The following is a 21,668-nucleotide window of genomic DNA, read 5'->3' on the forward strand; positions in this document are numbered from 1 at the left end:
GATGCATGAACATAAAGACGTTTAATGCCCGGTTTGTGTGGCTTTTCATGTCTTTTTTTTTTTTTAGCAAGTTGAGGGTTTTTGGGTTCTTTTTTTTGTGTCATAATTATGAATGTCTGGTTGTTAATTCTACAGGCACAACACTCCTTATGCTTGAGTAATCCTAAAATGTGGTTAGTGTTTATATAAATCCAAAGATTTCTGAAGACATGTTAATATTTTATGGTCCTAACAGCCTTAGTACTTTTCAAACCCTTTTTTTTTTTTAAGATATAATTCAGCCCTCTGTTACATCCTGTGGCCCATTCTTGAAAGAATCGGTGACACAGTTAATCCACACTTTGAGGCACAAACTCACCCTGTGTCTAAAAAACAAATACTGAAGACCTTAAAGGTAGATTTTCCGCTCAGCTCACTTGTCGCTGTCAAAGCACGTTTCCGTGTGGGTTCATGCATGCTTGTCGCAATGTGTTGCTGCTCCAGATTTTGAAGTAGTTGCCTGAAGAGTCAGTTTACTGTGGCCCATTCGTAGTGTTTTTCTTCATGACTGAATGGATTTTCATTTTGCAGATTCAAGTTTAAAAGAATGCCGCTAAGATTAATCCAAATTTGGATTCCTTTCAAACAGCAAAAGTCTTGCCATTGATGTAGCCATGGGTTGAATGATGCATGCACTTGTTGAGAGCAGAAAGCTCCAGTTCTAAGCCACAGCATGGGAAACGCGGGTCCTTAAGGAGAGCACGCTGTTGAGGCAAAGCTCTCTGCTTCTGCCTCAGTTGGCTCTGTTGCTGATCTCTGGCCCCTGTAAATGTAAATGTATTACAGCAATGTATTTGCCACATCCAGGCCAGAGTATTTTCTGCAAGGAGTTCTTTTCTGATGCTGATATGGCTTAGCTTAAATTCCCCCCTCGCCTTGTGACGACATACAACACAACCAGGCAGGGCAGAGGAGCAACAGCAGTTTAAGAACAAGCGATGAGGATGCTATTATATTATATATTATATATTATATATATATTATATATTATATTATCCTCACGTCTACTTGTATTCTTAGATATGAAAATTTGAATGTAAGATGTGGATTTTTAAAAAGAAAACACCTAAAAACAAAACCCCATGTTGTTTGATAGAACACGTTTTCATAGGTAATTTCCCCTTTGTGTAATCAGTTTCATTATTTTCTATTCTATTCCAGTCTAAATACTAGGCATGTAATAATACATTTTCTTTACGATTCAGTTCAAACCTTGATTTTTGGTCACAGTTTTGCTTTGATAAATGATTTGGGTATTACAAAACAACAACAACAAAAAATCTTTGTTTTAATTTGCTGAAAGATGAAGAACAATGAGAAAATACCTTCAACCAAGCCCGGTGTAAAACAAAAGTCCTTCTAAAATTTAGCATGACTTTATGAGATTCAATAAGCATGCAATAATACAATGTTTCTAAAATGTAGTTGAAACTTTTGTCATAAACTAAATGTAAAGGGGAAAAAAAGAACTATCTCACCCTCTTATTGCTTCAAAATCTTCAACCCTGAACTTTCATTTTTCCCTTACTTGCTCAAGATCAGCCCTCCTGCTAGGTTGCATGTCTTCCCTCTCTGCATGTCATCTCTTCTGCATGGCTGCCTCATTTTTCTGACCAGCCTGGATGTGAGTCAGGGCTCCCGCAGTGTAATGGGAGACCTTGCGGGAGGAGTCACCTGGGGTCACAGCTAAGCGTCTGAATGCGTGCTAGAAAAACACATTTAGTCAGGAAAAAATTGCCCTAAGTTGAAGTTTTAGGGAGGAATGTTGGCCATATGGGGAACTGCACCGCTGGTAGACAAACGGTCGCATTGGCTGGATGGCTTTTTGATGGACAAGCTGTCAGAGTGTGTGTGAATGTGGGTCCAGCAGGCATGGATGATGCTCTCAACTCTACCAAAGGCCTAGATGACTAACTCGTGATGAACATCTCTTCCCTGCAGCACACTTATTTGGGGGAAAATTCTCCATTGATGAGTCCGTGTTTTCATGTGTGGTGTTTGGGATTTAGGAAACTTTCCAGGAAGATGTCCAATCCAGTCAAGCTGCCAATTCCTGGCTGTCAGGTCAAGCTTCCCCGTCTTACTCCCTCCTTTCAGTCTCTTCCTACCCACACACTCGCCCACCTCCAACTTTGAGTTGACAGCTTGGCCTCAACAGCTCGCTAACCACATTACCTGAACTCACCACAGTCATTATCCTGCACTGGGTCCACTGGAGCTTGAAAGTCATTCCAACTTCACTACTGGTTGAGGTTAATAGGTGTGTGGATGGGAGATTACGTCCCAGGGGCTGTGTGGCTTCCAGCAAATCCAAGAATTTAATTCTTTCAGGGGAACAGTTTGCAAGACAGATGCCGAAGGTGTTTTTTTTTCCTCTTTTCTTTGTAAATCAGTTCATGCTGCCTGACTTGCATGTCAGCGTTGATGATAAGAGACAGCCACAGGTCCACAGAGCAACGCTGCGCAAAAATGCATCAGTGCTTCACTTCACTCTGAGGGGGTGGATCATTCAGGTTTACCCTCAAATGTCCTTGAGATTAAAAGAATTAAAAAAAGAAGCTGTTGTATTTTAAAAAATAAAATTCTCTCTGTGGTGTTAAAAAAAATATGTTTATGACTAGTGTTTTAGACATAAAAAAAGACTCCTGTTTCAATTGACCCCCTTTAGAGGACGTTGACATGTTTTGCCATTCAGTATGATTTGTGTTTTTTTTAGACCGTGGTGAATAATTATTACTCCTATTTGCAGGAGGTTTGTCATTTGTAACTTTTTTATTGTTTTAATCTATCAAAGTAAATAGCTAAATAAAAGCATTTCCATATGGAAAAAAACCACTCTAGAAAGGCACAAAATGAAAATGTCAAATTAAGTTTAATATTTATCTGTACAATGATGCATTAGTGTTAAAAGCTGCTAACAGAGTACTGGGATTCTACTGAAAATTTGATGTGTCCATAAGTCTATTGTGTTTTTCACTTTTTTTTTAGCATGCTGTTGAACTTATAATTTTACTGTTTTCTAGGAGAATTCGTAGACACTGAAATGATGCAAAAATAAAGGGTTCACTGTTAAATAAATGCACAAACTGCTTCTATACGGTGTTTCATGAAAGCTGTATTAATGCCATTGGGGCGCAGTGCATTTTGGGGGGGTTTAGAACCACTGACAGGTTACATTTTATCTGACAAAAGTGTGCACCAAAATAAGTCATGTTCATCATGAATCTAATTCAGATCTGAATAATCAATCAAGTAGTCTCTGACGTGAGGCTTTTTTAAAACAATCATCAATGGTATTAGATTGGTTTAAAAATAAACGTACAGAACGGAAGGGACTGCAAGGTGGCACAGTGGTTAGCGCTGTCAACTCATAAAAAGAAGTTCGTAGTTCAATCCTTTTCTGTGTGTACTTTAAATGTTCTCACTGTCATTTGTGGGATTTCTTTAGGAACTCCAATTTCCTCCCACAGTCCAAAAACATGCTTGTTATGGCTGAGGCCGTAATTTGGGGTTTTTTTGTACTTTGGGAGTGTTTTCTGTCATTTTCTTTTGCTGTCTGCTGCAGTGGGAGGTTTTTGTCTGTCTTAATTTGTTCCTTTTACCTTTATGTAACATCCATTTATAAGCCCCTAGACCTGTGGTGTAACAAGTCTTCTTATATTATTTGTTGTTGTCCACCCTTCAGTGTATCCCTTCAGGGGTCATACAAATGGTTTGGCAGAGATTTTTACGCCGGATGCCCTTCCTGACACAACCCTGCATTACTGTATATCCGGGCTGGGATATACATGCCCCTGTGGCTACATAGTTGGACAGTAGCACAAAGGTTCTTGCCCAAGAACCCATACTGGATGAAGTTCATCCCGCCCCTTGGTTTTCCATGCGCAAGTCCTGTAATTAACCATCAAGCTGCTTTCTTCATAGGTTGACTTGTATTTTTATGTGTGCAAAACAAAATATAAAAATATGGCTTTGCAAGCAGTTTTTGACTTTAAATAGCATAAAGGTAAATATTAAATTTCTATAAACCATTGCTCATTTAGTAACATGAGTTTTTGCCATCAAACACTGGGGCTACTCCGCTGTTAAAGCTGCCTACTTGAAAGGTAACCGCAAAATATTCATGCAGAATTGAACTTTGGTAAAGTTGTCTGCAAACGCTGAAATATAGTTTATATTTAAGGAGAAGCACGGGAAGAGAAAACCTATTTGAGTCTTCTCACAGATTGACTACAAGAACTTCCCTTTGTTTAAATGCAAATTCAAGGTAAAAAAAACGGCTACGCTGCAGCAGTGAAATGAAATCTAGTGTTTCTGCATCGGCTCATGCCACAAATGTAATTTGTCAAATTCCTTAAAACTGCATACAGTCAGGTGAGATTAGCTCAGGATGCAGCACAGAGACGATGTGTTAAGCCAGCTATGTTGCACAGAAAAAAAAGGCCTTTATAAAAACATTGCATCTGGAGCAACACTAAGCATACAGATAATGGACGTGTGGCCTTTTTTGTCCGTCAGGGTAGCCGAACCAAAAACCAAGTCTATGGAGAAATTATTTCACTTCAGTGTTGAAATAAATCCTGTTTTTATTCTTAAACTTCCAAACATCCAACCTGGCCCGTAATGAGCGCCAGGATTCTGGGAGTGCTGAGCCCATTAAGGAGTGGAGTTTTTTTTTTCTTTAAGGGCAGAAAATCTCTGTGTTTATCTCCTCTGCATTAGGAGCCAATTATGCGGCTGAAAAAAAATGACCTGAGGTAGTTTGGTGTCCAAGGTTGTTTGTGCTGACATTCTGCCTTTCAAATGCCAGTCTGTTAATTATGCAAATGGACTACAGGGCCCCTGTGTAAACATACAGACCCCTTCTTGTGTGAACAGTCCCATATATACTGCAAGTTGATAGACAGACAGAAGGCCTTGTTTCAATAAAAATTGAAAATGTGAAATGAAGCCCTGAGCTGGAGCCAGCCTTCCTCCTCTCGGATTCTCAGCCCCTCGCTCTTCTGTCCTCTTTTTCCTTGGGATGCAGCTCTTTAAGCAGCTATGCTATGCGACACTGGCCAGCTTTGGAGAAGGCAAGTCGACATTGCATTAATTCTGAGCAGAGAGATACAGTATCAGATGTAATGGGTTTGATTCTAAAGCCCCGGGGCGATGTTCTGCGGTGCTGTAATGGTGTTGGGAGACGACAGAGATCCTGCATTCGTCAGAATGCTGCCTAATATTCTTCTTCTTCACGTCTGTTCTTGATTGGTCTTAACACTTCTTTTTTTTTTGCTTCTCTGTTAAGTTTTTTTGTTTAGTTCCCCCATCTTCAGCTAAATTTGGTCAGGTATTCTGGGGACAGCATTAAGAGATATTGTCAAATATTCCCTAAGGTATGTTTTCCTTTCTTGTTAAACCTCCCCCCATCTGTTTTTTTTTTCTTTTTAATTAAAGAACAGACTGCCATTGTGACCACTGTAGGGCATGTTTCCAAGACCATATACAACAGGAGTAACGGTCTGCGACGAAAAATTACTGTCCCCTTTGTAAACGACAGAAATCCCTCGACTCCCTCCAAGAAAGAGACACGATGGCAGCTTATCAAATAGCTCATTTGATATTCAGGATGCTGTTTGACCTATATAAAATCAGCTACAACAACAGAGTGATGTTTAACTTTGTGGAACTCAAATAAATTGCATGTGTGTGCTTTATCGTTCATTAAACAACTTTAAGGACAGTGTTGGGGTCGTTGGTCAGAGTAAGTGAGCTTTTATGGCTCTTTGGCAACAGGCTTTGTCCTGCATTCTTCATAGAATTTGAGGAATCTTTCCCTTTTTCTTATTTTTTATTTTAGCCACTTGGCAAGCGTTTAGTGTAAGCCATAAAGCGGAAATTGTAACAGAGCTTTAAAAAAAACATCTGTTTGAAAAGTTGTACCATTTTCCGTCTGTGCCACATGTCCCAGCAGCTTAGAACTGCCACTTAAGCCACTCTAATGTTGCATAACCCAAACAGCCAAACTGCTGTCCTCTGACAGCTTCTTTTGTTTGCATCTGGAGAGTGAGGGGACTTCCCAGAGCTCAAGGAAGGAGTTGCATTTACTTACAGCTACCTCTGTTTGTGGAGGCTCTTATTATTGTGATGGATAGTGGGGGTTGGGGCAGTGATGGGAATTGCCTCCTCATCACCTATCCATGGGCAACTAGCAGCAGCAGTGACTGTGAGCCAATTATACTAACACACTTGTGCAAGAGTTTACCTATTCTCACCTTACATAAGCATGGCTCCCTGAACACCAGATGGGGTCCCTGATGTCTGCAGCCTGACGGCCCCCATTCTGCTCCTTTCCTCATCTCTCTGCTGCCATACTGTTTGCTCTATTCTTGCTTACAGGGGAATTCCAGCTTCCCAGGAAAGTTTTCCCAGCTTTGGATCAAAATAGGTGTGTGTGAGAGCAAAGCAGGGAGGAAGGAACCGAGAGCCTGATTGTGATTTTTGATGAATACAGCTCCCATGTAAATGCAACTCCCGACTTTAAGTATTCTCTGGAGCATTTGCCCATTCCATAGGTTGTTTTCAATGATGTAGGAATTACACTATATTCAAAACGTAATGTGAAGGTTTCAAAAAAGAAAATAACTTTGTAACTTTTGGTTTAATGCCACACATTAACGCTACAATGGCACATGAATTGTGGAAATAATTGTCATGAATTATGGATTTTATTGTTTTTAAATTGAGTCTGTAAACTCAAAAAATATGCCCCCATTTACTCCACTGATACTATGTGTGCATTAATGATGCATGAAAAAGAGATTATTGTTAGAATAATGAAGAAATTGTGCATCATGAAAGCATATGTATCCGGATCACTTCTGCGTTGTGTTTTAGGGAGTCAAAAGATGTCAGTACACAGCCGCACCATTGGAGACCACCTTCGTTTATTGCAGATCTGACAATTATCCAAAAAGAAAATAGAAACCGTGTTGGCATTCCTTATTAGCTCCTACATGACGGTGAGAGGTAGAGGGAGCTCAGGAAATTCTTATACTGAAATAAACAGTCAACATCTATAAAGGCTTTTGTATTTTCATAACAAATTTCAAACAATTACAGAGAATATTGGACATAACTAACATAAAATGAGGATTCATATCGCTAACATTACAGGACACCCACCTCTCCCGCTGGTCAACAAAACAGAAAGGGGAAAGGGAAAACAAGCGCCAAACCAGCGAAGGAGGAGGGGCTATCAACCCAACACTGAATACAGGGGGGAAAGAAACTTAGGGACAGCCAATATTTGGTGAAACTAAAACAGACAGATTTCATCCTGTTACACATATGCACCCTAACAGCTTGATGTCTTGTTGCATTTTGCAGGTGATGGTTTTCTTTAAAGCCCAGTATGGAAATGCCAACACTCCTGAGTGTTGTTCTTGTTCCTTAGGGTTTTCTTTCACCTGATGAATCAGGTGGCATCTTTAGGTAGAGGACTGATGGAGGATTTGGGGTGAATCTGAAAAACAAGCGGGTGTGTTTTAAATGACTGGAAAGGGGGTGTTTATCTCAGCTGGGTGTTGTTGTTGTTTTTTTCCTTTTCTTCCTCGGCGTTTCTAAAAATGGCTCCAGATGCATGAAGAAGAGGTGTGCAGACCTGCTGGATGCAGTGTCCGTCTGTTTCAAAAGCTTAGAAGGAAATGCTCTTTCATAACAATTAATCAAGGCTCCACACTACTACTATGGCAGGCGGCCAGCGGGAGTGTGTGCGCGTTTTTCCCCTTTAACAAGCCACACATCCTGCCTGCTTCTTCTCCGTAGAGGACCCGATGATCACTCGGCTTTCTACTTGCCTCGTCTGGCTGAATCTTGCCGTATCCCATCCCTCCTCCTTCTGTTTCTCCTCCTCTTCCTCACCCTCCCCTCCCTCTCTCCTCCAAGTTCGATGCGATCGGCTCTGGGCCCTGCCGTGAGTTCTCGGTGCGGGCGACAGCGCTGCTGAACATGGCGTCAGACGGGATGATTTTAACGAACCACGACCACCAAATCAGGGTTGGAGTCCTGACAGGTAAACGCGGATGGATTCTTTCATGCTTTAGTTTTGTATCACTCGAATGATCCGCGCCGGCTCTCAGTCCGGATGTTCGTGACGGCGGCTTGATTTTTTTTTTTTTAATCTTTTTTTTTCTTTCTATTTTCTGGTGTCTCTCGGTCTCCCCGCTTTTCCTGCAGCATCCGCCGCGGTTTGTTTCCTCACCGGCGTGCGCTCATTTCCATGACAGCGGCCGCGTATCATATGCGGTTGGAGCCGACTGCGCGCGCTCTGGGCTGGTTTGTGTCAGTCAGCTGCACGTTTTCCACCTTAAAAGCTCCAGTTTATGGGTTTTGCATAATTCATGACGGGCTTGTCAGGGCTGAAAATTACAGCTGCTGAAAATGCCCCGGCCATAGATTGCGTTATTGACACCCAAGCTGACCACAGCGGTTTTTGAAGTGTTGCTCATGACAGTTGCTGAATCTGTGGATGTGGTGATGATGCGCGCATCGTTGGCCTCTTAAAAAGCAGCGGTGCTGTCGGTGGAAACGCTTGCATGTTGTGCGTTTTGTGGGAAGTTGGCATGTATGGAGAGATGCTGCGTGGCTCCTGACGCCTCCCTTTGATGCCATCTCTCCTGTCAAACGTTTGGATTACCCAGATTGGAGCTGCGGATGATGTTGAAGCTGATTACCCCCCCTCCCCTTTCTCCTTTTTACCTTCCAGTTTGTCTGTGTAGGTGTCTGAGGGACTTTGTGTGTTTAGCTTATTGCTTTGTCACGGTTGGGATCATGCAGGTGAATCCAGTGATCAGAACGTAAATGAAACATTTGGGGGGGGGGGGGGTTGCATTGAAGGATGGTGGTGATGGTGGGGTGAATGCATGATATATGCTGTCCAATGACACCCCCCCCCCTCACCCCGCGAGCGCGCGCACCCCTCATCTCCCTTTAAACCCATCTCCTCTCCTCTCTGTCCATCCTGTGTGAGGCTGCGGTCGATCAATATTTCATGCAAGCGGTGATCTCGGACGCGCAATTTTACCTCCTCCGTATGGAAATCCAGCGTGTAGGAGGTGGTAGGCTGTGGTGTAGCAATGGAGGAATGACCGCCCGGACCCCCCCCTCTGAAATCTGCCAGGGAAACCCCCAGCAGCAGCAAATGGAGGGATAGCGCTGTCCGCGGTGCTGAAATCCACTCTCAGAGATGCGGTACTGACCTTACCGCTGCATCAGACAAATGAGGAAGAAGAAAGCCATTTTAACTTATCGTGTTGATCTACACCGTCAGTCCGTCATGGACATATACAAATATGGCAACATAAAAGCAAATATATGCATCCAAATGGGAGTTTTGCCTGTTCAGTTTGAGATAAAGTCGTTGACTTGCTGTGATTAAAATTACTTAAAGGTACAAAGCTCCATTTTCCAATTTTGCTTGAAATATACATTTGTAGCAACCTATTTCTGAAGGGACTGACCCTACTTACTTCTATGCAATGATCACTTCTGCGTTCTTTTTAAATTTTGACACAAAACACCCATAAGTATTACCACAGTTATAGATTTTCTTTTATATATGCATTTTTTTTATTTTTTTTATTTTTAATGTATGTATGTATATATATATATATATATATATATATATATATATATATATATATATATATATATATATATATATATGTATATATATATATATATATATGTATATATATATATATATATATGTATATAAAGTATTTCATCTCAATGAACCATCTCAACACATCAAATAAACCTGGAACTCCAAAACATCATAACACACAGCCTAAATTTTATCAAGGCTCCCATCTGCCATCTGGGTACCAATGTGCTTTACAGTAAAATGAGATAAAAATAATATTTAAAATTGAACAAGTTAAGAAGAATTCTTTAAAAAAACAAATCACTTTTCTTTTCCTTTTGGTTTTTCCCTTCAGGGGTCACCACAACAAATCAGCTACTCTGATTCACGTTTTTGGTTTCGCAAAGAGTCTATGTTAGATGCCCTTCCTCACACAACCCTCTGTATTTACCTGATTGGGATTGGCACAATGAGACCCTGGCTTGGACCCCCTCATGGCTAAGCCTTTAAAAAGAACACAACACAACACAAAATCGCAAAAAGCAATCAAATACATACCTTCATATCTACAAGGTATGAATAAAAAAATTAAAAAAGTAAAATTAAATAGGGGGAGTAGGGTTGGGATTATATAAATTTGCTTCTTCCCACTCATTCCCATTCAAGCAATAAATCAAGCTTTACTTGACTTAAGTTAATGATCACTATATTTAATTAATCAAATGTGAGTTGAGTGTGTCTTTGTTTTTGTTTGTCATATCTATGCATGTCATTAGTTCTGTAATAAGTTTTATGAATCTGTGTGACTTTTTTATAGTATTGACTACAATTAATGCTTGAAATAAACAAATCAAATCAAAATAAGATGACACCAGCTTCTTGGAATTAAAAGCGATTATAAAACAGGAAGTATTTAGTTGATGTTTAAAACTGTTTTGCTATTATGTCATGCAGGGATTTGTTCCATAATTAAGGGCCAGACAGAAAAGCACATCACCAACGTGCTTCTGACGTGACCTGGGCAAATGAAGCAGATTGGACGACTTTAAAACTCTAGAACGGCTGCATGTTTGTTCCTTTTTTATTTTGATTTTTGTCTTCATACAATCTCACTCATAGAGTTACTTGCTGATGCTGGATTCTGGGGGGGGGGGGGGGAGTAAACCAAATTCACTAATTCTGATTGTTTGGTAGAAACATCAGCCATTTTTGAGCAACATTGGAGTTTTCAGTGTTAGCTATTAACTAGTAAAATATTCTCAAGTAAGCAGAGTTTGGACTATGGGCTGGCCTTTGAGAGGTAAAACCCTACTTTTTCCAGCTATTCCTGCCTTACCAGTTACTGATTTTCTGCGTCATGTGTTTGGATATTCAGAATATAAAATCTCCAGATCAAAGTGAGTAGGGTGAGAATGGATACAGAGTTGTGGCCCTTGAAGACCAGAAGTGGGCAGCTCTGATTTAGATGTTCCACCTCCACAACATAGCACTTGCTGACTGTTTTGAAGTCAAAGAAGGCTGACTGACATGTTGGATAAACCTATTTTAAATCTAAATAACCGAATGGCTCACTGAGGTATTTTCAGACAAGGGCAATCCCAAACAAAGCGACAGACATGGGTGATGTCTGTGTTCAGACACCTTAAAAATTTCTATTCAAGCACAGAAAAAAAACAATTTCTAGCATGCTAATTTAAATTTTTTTTTTCGAGAAGTGTTTCGAGTCGATCCATTCTTGAGGTCGAAACAGATCCATCCTTTTTTAGCTTTAACTTGCATTAGAGTGGATCTAGTTTTCCATGTTACATCAGTCACTTGATTCCCCAACTGTATCCCCAGCTTTGTGACAGATTGCCAGTTTGCTCTCACTGTGCGGTGTTGACAATACATATGCCGATGTTGAGACGCACAACTGACAGGCTTATTTGTCTTTCTGAAACATTCGTGTGTGTTTATGGAAAGCTCGTACTCTCAAAGATCTGAAGAAATGAGAAGTAAACTCTGGGGGGACAAATAGAGTTCATGAGGACATTAAAGTTCTTCATCATATTTGTTACTTGTTTGTTTAGAAAGGTATGATCAGTCATTGCTATGACTGCTTATTTATCAAAAATGGTGGTAACACTTTACAATAAATTCCTCTTTATTAACATTAGTTAATGCATAGTTAAGCACTATTTAACTATAAAATAATGTGTTAACAAACACCATTACACATTATTTTACATTACTAAGTGTATTATGTAATTAATTAGTTAGCAGTTAACTAATGTTCAAAATTTAACCTTACTTAATGCATAACAAAGCACTGATACAAGTTTCCCTATGCAATTGTACTTAAATTATGGATTAAAAAACCCTAATAAAGGGCACCTTAGTATAATGTGTTACTCTAATATTAAACATGATTGAATCGGATTGTGAAAGCAAGCATGTTTGTAAGGGAGAGGACAGAATGCTGATGAAGTATCGAGTACTGCTCAATCTCCTTTGTTGTCAGGGTCAGAGGTCAGCTGGCTGCTCCTGAATACAGTCACTAGGGAGCAGATGAGACTTCTGGCTCACATTACTCCATCGTTTAGAACTGCTTCCTTTCAGACAGGTGACAGAACCAAGGGGAGGATTTCTATTTAGACCTCAGACACGGGAAGGGTACTGACGTGGCCAGGTATGTGTGTATGTGTGTTAAATAATGTGTTTTAAGGAGGTTTTTTAGGGGAGGTAGGGTGCACTTCTGAGGAGAGGATGATAACTAGAGCTCCACGGACCTCATCCTGTTAACATGATGTGCTGTGATGTTATTGTTTATTCATGAAAAACATGGTCCCCTTTATCATCCGTTACCTGCATGGAGGGGCGTTCCCTGGACGCAAACGCTTACAATTCATTGGGTTACGTGCCAGCAAACACCAATTTATGATCAATCCCATTGATCCCCTAGCGTCCCTTCCCCCACATCTGCTGCAAGCCCCATGTCAAGAGTAAAAACATTCATGACAAAAACACTTTAAATAGTATTTTAATAAAAAGCTGTAATTAAAAACGGTATAAAAGCTGTATAAAATAAAATCTTTTAATACTACATAAGCATGCTTCTACAACTATTTTTGGGTTCTACATACAAAACGTGTGGCCATTTTACGCACTTTAAAAGTTAAGCCAGATCGAACATTGACCAATCAAGGACTTGGCTTTGGTAGTGGCAATTGTCTAAAAATTAATCATGGAGAAGAAATGAATCATTCCAGTTTGTGTTCAGACAAAGTAATGTGACACAAAGTCTTTCATATATTGGAAAAGAGCTGTGAAAGAAAGCGCCTGGAGCAAAATTCCCGAGATTTGCACCACTTCAACATTTTACACCAAGCCTCTTCCAACTGTAGGTTGGACATGTGCTACCAAACAGTATCAAAGGAAAACGAAGAAGAAAAATCCCCACACTGCATGTCCAGTGTGAACACCATGGGCCAGATGTGCGTTGAAGACTTAACAGTGATGCATCTTTTTCCATCTATATAATACTGCAAATAATTCACCCAAAAGCGGAGTTATAATGTTTTCTATACGAAACACAGCAGGTTTCTGTTTACTGCAAGGTCATTCCATATTAGCATGCACAATATCTGCATGGAACTCCCTCCAAGCATGTTCATTGCACATTGAGCATGGTTACATGTGCGTGTACCTCTCTTGTGCATTAATGTGGAGCTACTGCTGCAAATCCCCCTGCTCCAGATATAAATGCAGCATGCACACCTTCCATGATCAGACTCTGAAAAGGGAAAAGAGTCCCGCAATAGGCTTTCAGTGGCTTTTAATCTGTGGAAAGCTGGTGTGTATGTGTGGGACCATAGAGTATGATGACACTGCAGTGCTCCGTGCTCTAGGCTCTTGGATGTGGGGTTTGATTCACAGAAGCTTCAGTGATGGAGCTGAAGGTGTGCCTTTACACACTTGGATGCAGCTTTCAGCCTGTCTCCATCTTTACCTATCCTTCATTCCTTTTTTCTTTAATTCTCTCTTTTTAATTCTAATTTTGCCACTCTTTCTGATGTGTTATTATGCAGTTTTTAGTTGCAAAAGCTCTCACTTAACCTCCACCTTTTCTGTTTTCTCACGTGATTCCCAAAAAATGTATTTATAACTCTCAGTGTGTGTCCTTGTCCGGCTGTAGATGGGATAATAACTGTTTAATCTATTTTTCCACATAATTTAATCTTTGGCGTTTCAGGCTCACCTTAGCAGCTCAGGCATCAAAGAGGCTCAGCAGAGACACACAAGTAACACTGATGAGGAGCAGATGAGTGTGTCAGGGTTTGGACTAAGGCACTGTCAGATTTTTACAACACATGATGACTTATTAAGCTTTTTATTGCAGCAAGCGGTTTTATTTTGTCTTCTACTTCCTACTAAATGAGAAAGTGTTGCTCAAAAATCTGTTTGAATGATTTTGCCTAACTCAAATTAAATCTGATATTCTATTTTAGTTCCATCAGTTTCTTACCTCCTTATTTGACTATTTTAGGTTGTTTTAAGCATTATGTGTAAAAAAATAAAATAAATAATGATGCTATCTTACTCTACAATCTCATACACTCAAACAGCTTAGTATTTATGTAGCTATAGGATAATTAGAACTCAATTTTTAAGGCTTTTCTGATTGTTTACGGCATACATTTTGTGACAATAGCATTATCTCCCTTAGTGGATATCAGATTTTGTAAGTTTTTTTATATTTTTACCAAGATTTTCCATGCATATAAAATAAGTTCTATCCCTTTTTCTGCAATTCTTCCTCTTGCCTTGTTAACCCTAAAATGCATAATTCATTTTTTGCTAATAAAAGACAAAATCAGTCAAAGTTAGAGTGCAAAGACTCTGTGTTAGCTGGTCTGTTTTTTTGGGTGGAGTTTGTATGATCTCCTTAAGTCTCTATGGGATTTCTGCAGCAGCAGCAGCCTCCTCCTGCAGTCCAGGTTACTTTAAGATCCTAGATTGCAGATTTTCTGCTGTCCTGTGTCCCCGATTGTCCTTTTTTTCTGGTTTCTGCACCAACCTTATTTTCATTTGTTCTTGATCTGTTACAAGTATGACAATTTATTTCACAAAAATAATTGCAAAAATCTATTTATACCTTTTTGCCTTATTTAATAATATGAGTGATAAGTTAATATCCAAAACAATTATCACTGAAAATAAAACATGAAACAATTAAAACAAAATTGTGTTTTCAGCGTAATTATTTTCTATTTGTTCTATAACATACAGCTAAACACAAATAAGTCACTGACAGAAAATGTAGAAGTGGATTCTTTAATGTTTCTGTTGTGTTTTGACCTTTTTTTTGTCATTTAGCTTTTTTGTGAAAACTGCATAGACTTGATGGAGTGTTGTTCTGTTAGGCAATTTTACCGTATTCTGAGTGAAAAATCAATTATTAAATCGATTATTACGATCCATAGAGAATTCTGAATCATTTTGTGAAGTTAAAATAATCTAGAATCCAAAAATATATGTGATTTAACAAAAAAGTGTAAAGTGGAAGTTTTTTACACTGCCATGAAGAATATACAGACCATGTGATCAGACCGATCTAGACTTTGCTGAAAGCTAATGTTTAGAAGTATTTTGGCTTTTTTACTTTTTCACTTTAGACTTTAGTTTCTTCTCCAGAGAAGGAGTAGAAACATTTGGCGTTAGTGCTGCTTTAACCCCTTGTGCTATCCTATGGGGTCAAGATGACCATTGACGTGTTCTCCCTACCATGACAAAGGTGGATAAAGGTGGAAAGATTTCATGTAATCCATGGACACCAGTGAAGATCACAAATCATTTAACAAAAAAGGTTCAGAGCACTGTCTTGGGGGGTTCTAGATCACCCCACTCCCAATGTCAAATTCCCTAGGATAGCACAAGGGTTAACAAGTTCTGTGTATACAAGTGCTTCAGACAGTCAAAGTACTATTTTGGATATAAAGGGGAAACTTTCCCTGTTGTCAGAAAAAGCAAAGCAAATAACTTCCTGAATCATATTTGAATTGAGAGGTGCCTAAATACCCCCTCCCCTTTAGTTCTGATCCACTCTCACAGTAAAAAATGTGTAAATTAAGTCAAATTTTGACTTTAAGATGCACCTTAGGTGTGAAGCAGAGTGTGAGACCTGTGATTGACAGGTATGTTCCCACACCTTGTGCCCGGAGCCATGATTATCCAGCAACCCCTCTAAAATAATAAGTGGGTGACTAATTCATGGATGGCTGATGTTTGATATTAAAATGCCTCATATATTCCAGTCCGGAGGGGAATTAAGATCGTAAAATCTCGCCGTCTGTTAACATGGGGCGGCAGCATAAACAGGGGGCGTTAAATAACCGTCCATAGATGAAAATTCAGCAGAAAACTCAAACTCAAGTTCAAGCTTTTGTAATGTCATGATGCTTAATTCTCTGGGGGAAATGAAAAAAGTACACCATGAAACCGCAAAGCAGACTCCCTCATGGCCAATATGCTGTCTCAGCTCCCATTAGCAACACATCATTATTACCCCCCCCCCCATTTTCCACTCTGCTGACACTGAGACAGTCAGACGTAACATCCTGGCAAAGCTGACATCATGACTGAATAACAAAAATCGCAAAGTAAATGTTAACTTTCGGTTCACTGGTGATTTAAAGCTTGGTGGATGAGAGTCAGTGAGCCTTGGGCGTGTAACTACCTACTAGCGTGATTTTACTCCTCTTTTTCCTGCTTTGACCCAACTGTCTGTGTCTGCGTATGGTTGAATCATCTCTGAGCCGCTGCTGGGGCAATGCCTTGTTATGATATGTGGGCATCTGTTCAACAATATGGTAGCTTAAGAGAGACGTGCTCGGAACGGAGACACTGAACAGGAAGAGAATAAAAAAACTCCACACTTCACTCTGCCTCTCATTTGTCATTTTTCTGGTGTTTTTGCATCGTATCTGGGCCACACTTTAGGGATTTCATTGTACTTTACATAGAATTTCATGGTTGCAGCCTGCATGTGCACCGATGTGTTGGCTTTTAATGGGCTATGAAACTGGAACTGGTAATAATATCATAATCCCAAGGGCTGTTTTTAGGGAATAAGCAAGCATACGGATAGTTTGAGTTGGGTTATTTAGCTCTGTTGTTGTTCCCCATTTGCATATGTTCAGAAATGGATTTATTTTTTGCATTTGGGCGGGGTGCATAGTGAAGTGAAAACAGGCTGACCCACTCCTGGCTTGTGCTTTGCCCATCTCTGCGTCAAACCCACACACACACACACACACACACACACACACAGCTGTCACTGGAACAGCAGTACGGCAGGCGGACCACATGATCAGAATAGACAATTGGGGATCAGGGACACGGACTCAGAATGTGAATTAAGTCTTTACTGCAAAGGAACTATTTTCGGCATGGAGTAGTTTGGGAGCATGTGGTGGGGCAGTAGACTTCAATTCTCAATCACTGCTTCTCTTTAAAGACCGACTCAGATAAAAATAGTTTGTTTAGGGTTTTTTTAACATGTTCTTGTGGCATTTTTCTGATGATGGTGAATTAAGCTTAAAATTGCATTTTGAGCATTTCTTTGTTCAAATTGTGTGTGAATCAGGAACACATGCAAAAATGCCACAGAGAAAAGTTTGTAGGTGTGACGTAGAAGCTAGTATGGCAACGCACAAGCACCCTGCTCCACTCCATTCTGATGCATCACCATTTTTGCTCACCATTTTTGTTGCACCTCTGTTAAGCTGGTGTGAGGGCTGTAAGCTAGCAGGAGAGCGTGTAAACCACGGGTGTCAAACTCCAGCCCATGAGGGTCGGACTCCTCATCTGCTGCTGATTACCTGGTGTGTTTAACCAATTCGGAGCTTCAATAGCAGGTTGGTTGGAAAACATGCTGGACACCGAGCCTTGGGGCTTGGATTCTGGCCCTGCCAGTGTAAACAGATGGATGTCAGGAAGTAGGGGCAGACTTACTCCGCACCAACAGTCCCCCTTCCTCCAATTTAGAGGCTTTCTAATGAACTACTGCCGGTCTGCAGGAACTATATCCTAAAAAACAACTCTGGTTTTCTTTTATTTTGGTTAAAAACAGCATAATCATATTTAAAATACCACCTATCCCATTCTACTACTGTGGGACTTCACAACACTAATAAGAAAAACTGGAGATTAGTTTGTTTTTAGGTATTCTGATGTTCCAGAAACACGTTTTCTGTATTTTCAGCTGCCTAGAATGTTCCTTTTCCCAGTACACTTTTACTATATTTCAGTTTTTTTAAGGAGATCTCATGGAGAGATCAAGCACATTTATACTTGTGTGTCATTCTTTTTTTGGACAACTTATTGTGGAAATATCAGTCAAGAACTGAGGGCCTCTTGTGTTGGACATATTTTACTTTAACAATAGGGGTTATTAATCTTCAGACAAACCAAAGGTATGTCTGAATAAACCCCTTTTGTAATTGAGGCCAAACTTTATTAATTTCAATCATGTTTGAAAATCTTGGGTGTTGGACCGGACGGAAAAGGAAAGAAGGGAAGAAGAGAGAGGGATGTTAGAGAGAGGGGGGGTAGGAGGGTGATAATAGGAGGGGGGGGGGGGGGGTAAGACCATGAAGCAGCATAGAGCAGCAAGTTTACTGGTTGTTTATCATTGCGGTAAGGTTCAAATGTAGTACAAAAAGGGTGGGGCCTGTCCACACACACACTCAAATGTTGTCAACACACCTGCTAGCAACGATTTTTTTTCTGACACCCCTAGTGCTGCGGCTTCCTGTGCTTTCATCTTTGTGGGAAACTGATCCAAATGACTCTTTGAGTGGTACAGGTTGCCGACCCCTGATCTTGATGATGCAAATCAAGATACAAAATACATTTTACTGATAAGTCGCCATTAAGGTATATTGCATCCACAGTTCTGCCTTGAAGTGTTAATTAGAGTGGAGTGTAAAGGATGCAGAGGAAGAGCAGAGGAAAATAAAGACAGAGGGAAAAAATATGTAATTGATTCATCAGCCCACTGTCACACAGCCAAGTCTCCTTATCAGCCGTCATCTAATGGGTGTCTGAAACGAAGATTTTTCTCGTGTTTCAGGATGGGAACGAGGTCAGCTCGGTTGCTTCCAGCTCAGGTTCAGAGTGTGCTGATGACACACAGAGCTCCTCATTGAGAGCTTAACGTTCAAAATAACTGCTTAAATAACGAGATTTAGACTCGCGTGCTGACATGGGTGCTTCCCTTTTTGGAATTTTCTTTACCTGATTACCTTTTCTGTCACCTTAGGGATTAAACATTTGAACAGGCATGAATTAGATGCGTGAACAGCAAAGAGCTTAACTTGTTTTCCCTAATGTGATCTGATTGCTCTTTAATCAGAAGGTGCCCTTCCCACTTGACACTTTGTGAAGAGAACCTGGATATAAATTAGGATGAGAGGTTTAAAATGTGGCTTTCATGATAATTTCAGATGTTGGTTTTGCGAAAAGACGCTTTCTGTTTCCAAATAGTTTAGTTTTACTTGATTTTTTTAAAAACATTTTTCTTTTATTTGTAAAGAGACACTGAATGTTTGACACTCAGTTTAATTACTGGAACGTTCAAACTGAACAAACGCAAAACGAAAAACTACCTGTGTTGTGTTGAGCAGGTTAGGTGTAGCATCAGACAGCTTCTGCTGGGATATGATCTAAATTTGGACTTTGAGGACCACCTTTTATTATCTCCTTAAATTACTCCTGAGAAGATTAAAAAAAAAAAGTAGAGCTTGAATTTTATTTTGCAACAAATATTTCTAAGGGTGATAATCTGCAGGATAATTTTGTTGTTCTGTTTTTACTATTTCAGCTAAAACCCTTAGTAGATTCTGCACTCATCCGCACTCATTTACCAATTACATAGGTTGTTTTGATGGATATAGGAATGACCAGGACCTGTCATTTGCGATAATGAGATATTGGGATATTAGGATAATCTGTATTAATCATGGTGTTAATGTTTTATTTTCCCTGCATACATGGTGCACTATAAATAAATTGATCTTTTTAGGTGCAAAAAGTTTAATTAATGTAATATTGGAATATTTATTGTCTTTTTGACATTCATGTGTGTTTTCCGAGTCAGACAGTCATTTCTCCAATCATTCAAACACCACAATAACACCGTATTTCTCCAAACTTGGGTCTTCTCCCTGAGGGACAACTGCCATTAAAATGAAAACAAAAGCCACAGTTTTGAAATCAAAACTCCAAAATGTTCTGTTTCAAAATATATTTATTAATTTTCATCCAAATTAAGCATGTTTTCATCTGAACATACTCCTGGACCCTTCTGTAAAAATGTAGCACTCTTTGTGGACCACAAGACTAAAAGTTTCCCACCACAGTTTTGCATTTAAAAAAAAGACAGCATTTAACACACAACTTTGAGATTTTTGCATAGTTTTAGGTTTATTGTGGTCTTATTGTGTAATATAATAAAAAAAATAAGTTAAAAAAGAAGATGGATATCAAGCATTGCTGCAAAAAAACTGTTAAATTTGAATTATTTGAACAAATTTTAGTAAAATGCATTAATACAGGCCCTGAACTACTAAGGATTAATGTAATTGAAATATTGAATGCACGCAGTCATTCCAAAGGTGCATTTTTACATGAGTGGTTCAAGCACTCCCATGGAGCGTCTGCAGTTCTTCACCTCAGTTTAGTTTGTGAGGAAAATGTTTTGATGTTGATCAAATCAGGCAACAGTGGAATACGGAGGAGTAAAGAGTATGGAGTGTTCTTCATGAAACCCTCGACTATCTGCTGTTCTCACATCGTTTTGAAACATCTCTAAAGTCAATCAAGCCAAAAAAAACAAAGTCGGAATTCTTCGGGAATTTGTTGAGATTTTTTCTCCTTTTTCTGCTGCTTTGGCACCTTTGCTGCAAATGAGGACTTGAATTTCTGAACACCTGCTTGAAAACTTCAGTGTAATTGACCAAAGTACAGGAGAGTGTAGTTGGAATGGAGTCGGGGTGTGAAACACAAGAGGCAGAAGCAGCCAAGTAAGTTCAAACCACAGCATGAAGAAAATGAAATGATTGAAGCCAGAAAGTCTGCTGCCAAACTCTGTGGGACTTCTGGCTGTCACTTTTGGCAAAGTCCCCCCTCCATTCTTTCTTGACATAATGCCACAATGTCCATTGACATGTCACTTCTTCAGATCCCCACACACACACACACGCACACACACACACACACACACACACTTCCTACTGCTTTGTCCTTCCTGGGGCCACAGGACCAGCCATGTTGAACTGCGGCGCGTAGATTGACGCGTGTGTCACACGCTTCTGGGAACTTCCGTCATTTTATGCGTTTCTATTTTTGAGGCTACAAAGACGACACACTGAGGAGGAAGGAGGTTTTTTAGTGAGGGGGGGGGAAGTTGTCCACAATTAGCGTTGTATTCAGCAGAATTAAAAAGGCTGCAAGTGCATTCATGATTGGCAGTAATGGTGACAGATGCTGGCACGCTTGTGCATGTGCATCGAAGTCACTTTCAGTCATGAGCTGCATGGCAATCGTAATGAAAATTAGGCTTGACAAAAATGAAAGAACGCCAGACGCCATAGATGAAAAGTTTCCACACTTTCTCCCTCTCATATCACATTTGCCTCTTTGTGCCTCTATGCTTTTCCCTCCCTATTTCTGTCCTATTTTCTTCACCTCTCTGTCCTGTTCCTTTTTTATATTTGTTACCTTTGCTGTCTCTATGCTCCCTCCATCTCACCGAAAAAAAAGAGAAACGGCAAGCAGCACTAAGGGAGCATGTGTGCGTGAGTAATGGAAGAGGCCACGTTGTCCCTAACAAGGTGTGTTTGATGGCCAAAGCTGGTCCTGTGTGTATTTCAGGGTCTACCGTTCTCCTTCTCCTTTATTCGGTGTTGTATCTTTTTTTTTCTCTTTCTACCACAAAATCCTTTCAGATCATGCCACCAGG

General features: G+C 39.9%; 1 protein-coding gene across 7 annotated transcripts in view; it reads left to right on the forward strand.

The window, feature by feature from the left end:
- The first annotated feature begins 7,872 nt into the window (after positions 1-7,872).
- gphn (gephyrin) overlaps positions 7,873-21,668 on the forward strand; it is an 87,354-nt gene continuing 73,558 nt past the window's right edge. For 2 of the 7 annotated variants that reach the window (XM_023953014.1, XM_023953013.1), the window contains exon 1: positions 7,874-8,095. In XM_023953014.1, coding sequence (XP_023808782.1) covers positions 8,032-8,095 — 64 coding nt within the window. In that variant the 5' untranslated portion in view covers positions 7,874-8,031. Of the gene's footprint in view, positions 8,096-21,668 lie in introns of all 7 variants that reach the window. The other 5 variants (XM_023953012.1, XM_023953017.1, XM_023953011.1 and 2 more) reach the window with 4 other exon arrangements.

The sequence above is a fragment of the Oryzias latipes genome, chromosome 24, assembly GCF_002234675.1.
Source record: "Oryzias latipes chromosome 24, ASM223467v1".
NCBI lineage: Eukaryota > Metazoa > Chordata > Actinopteri > Beloniformes > Adrianichthyidae > Oryzias > Oryzias latipes.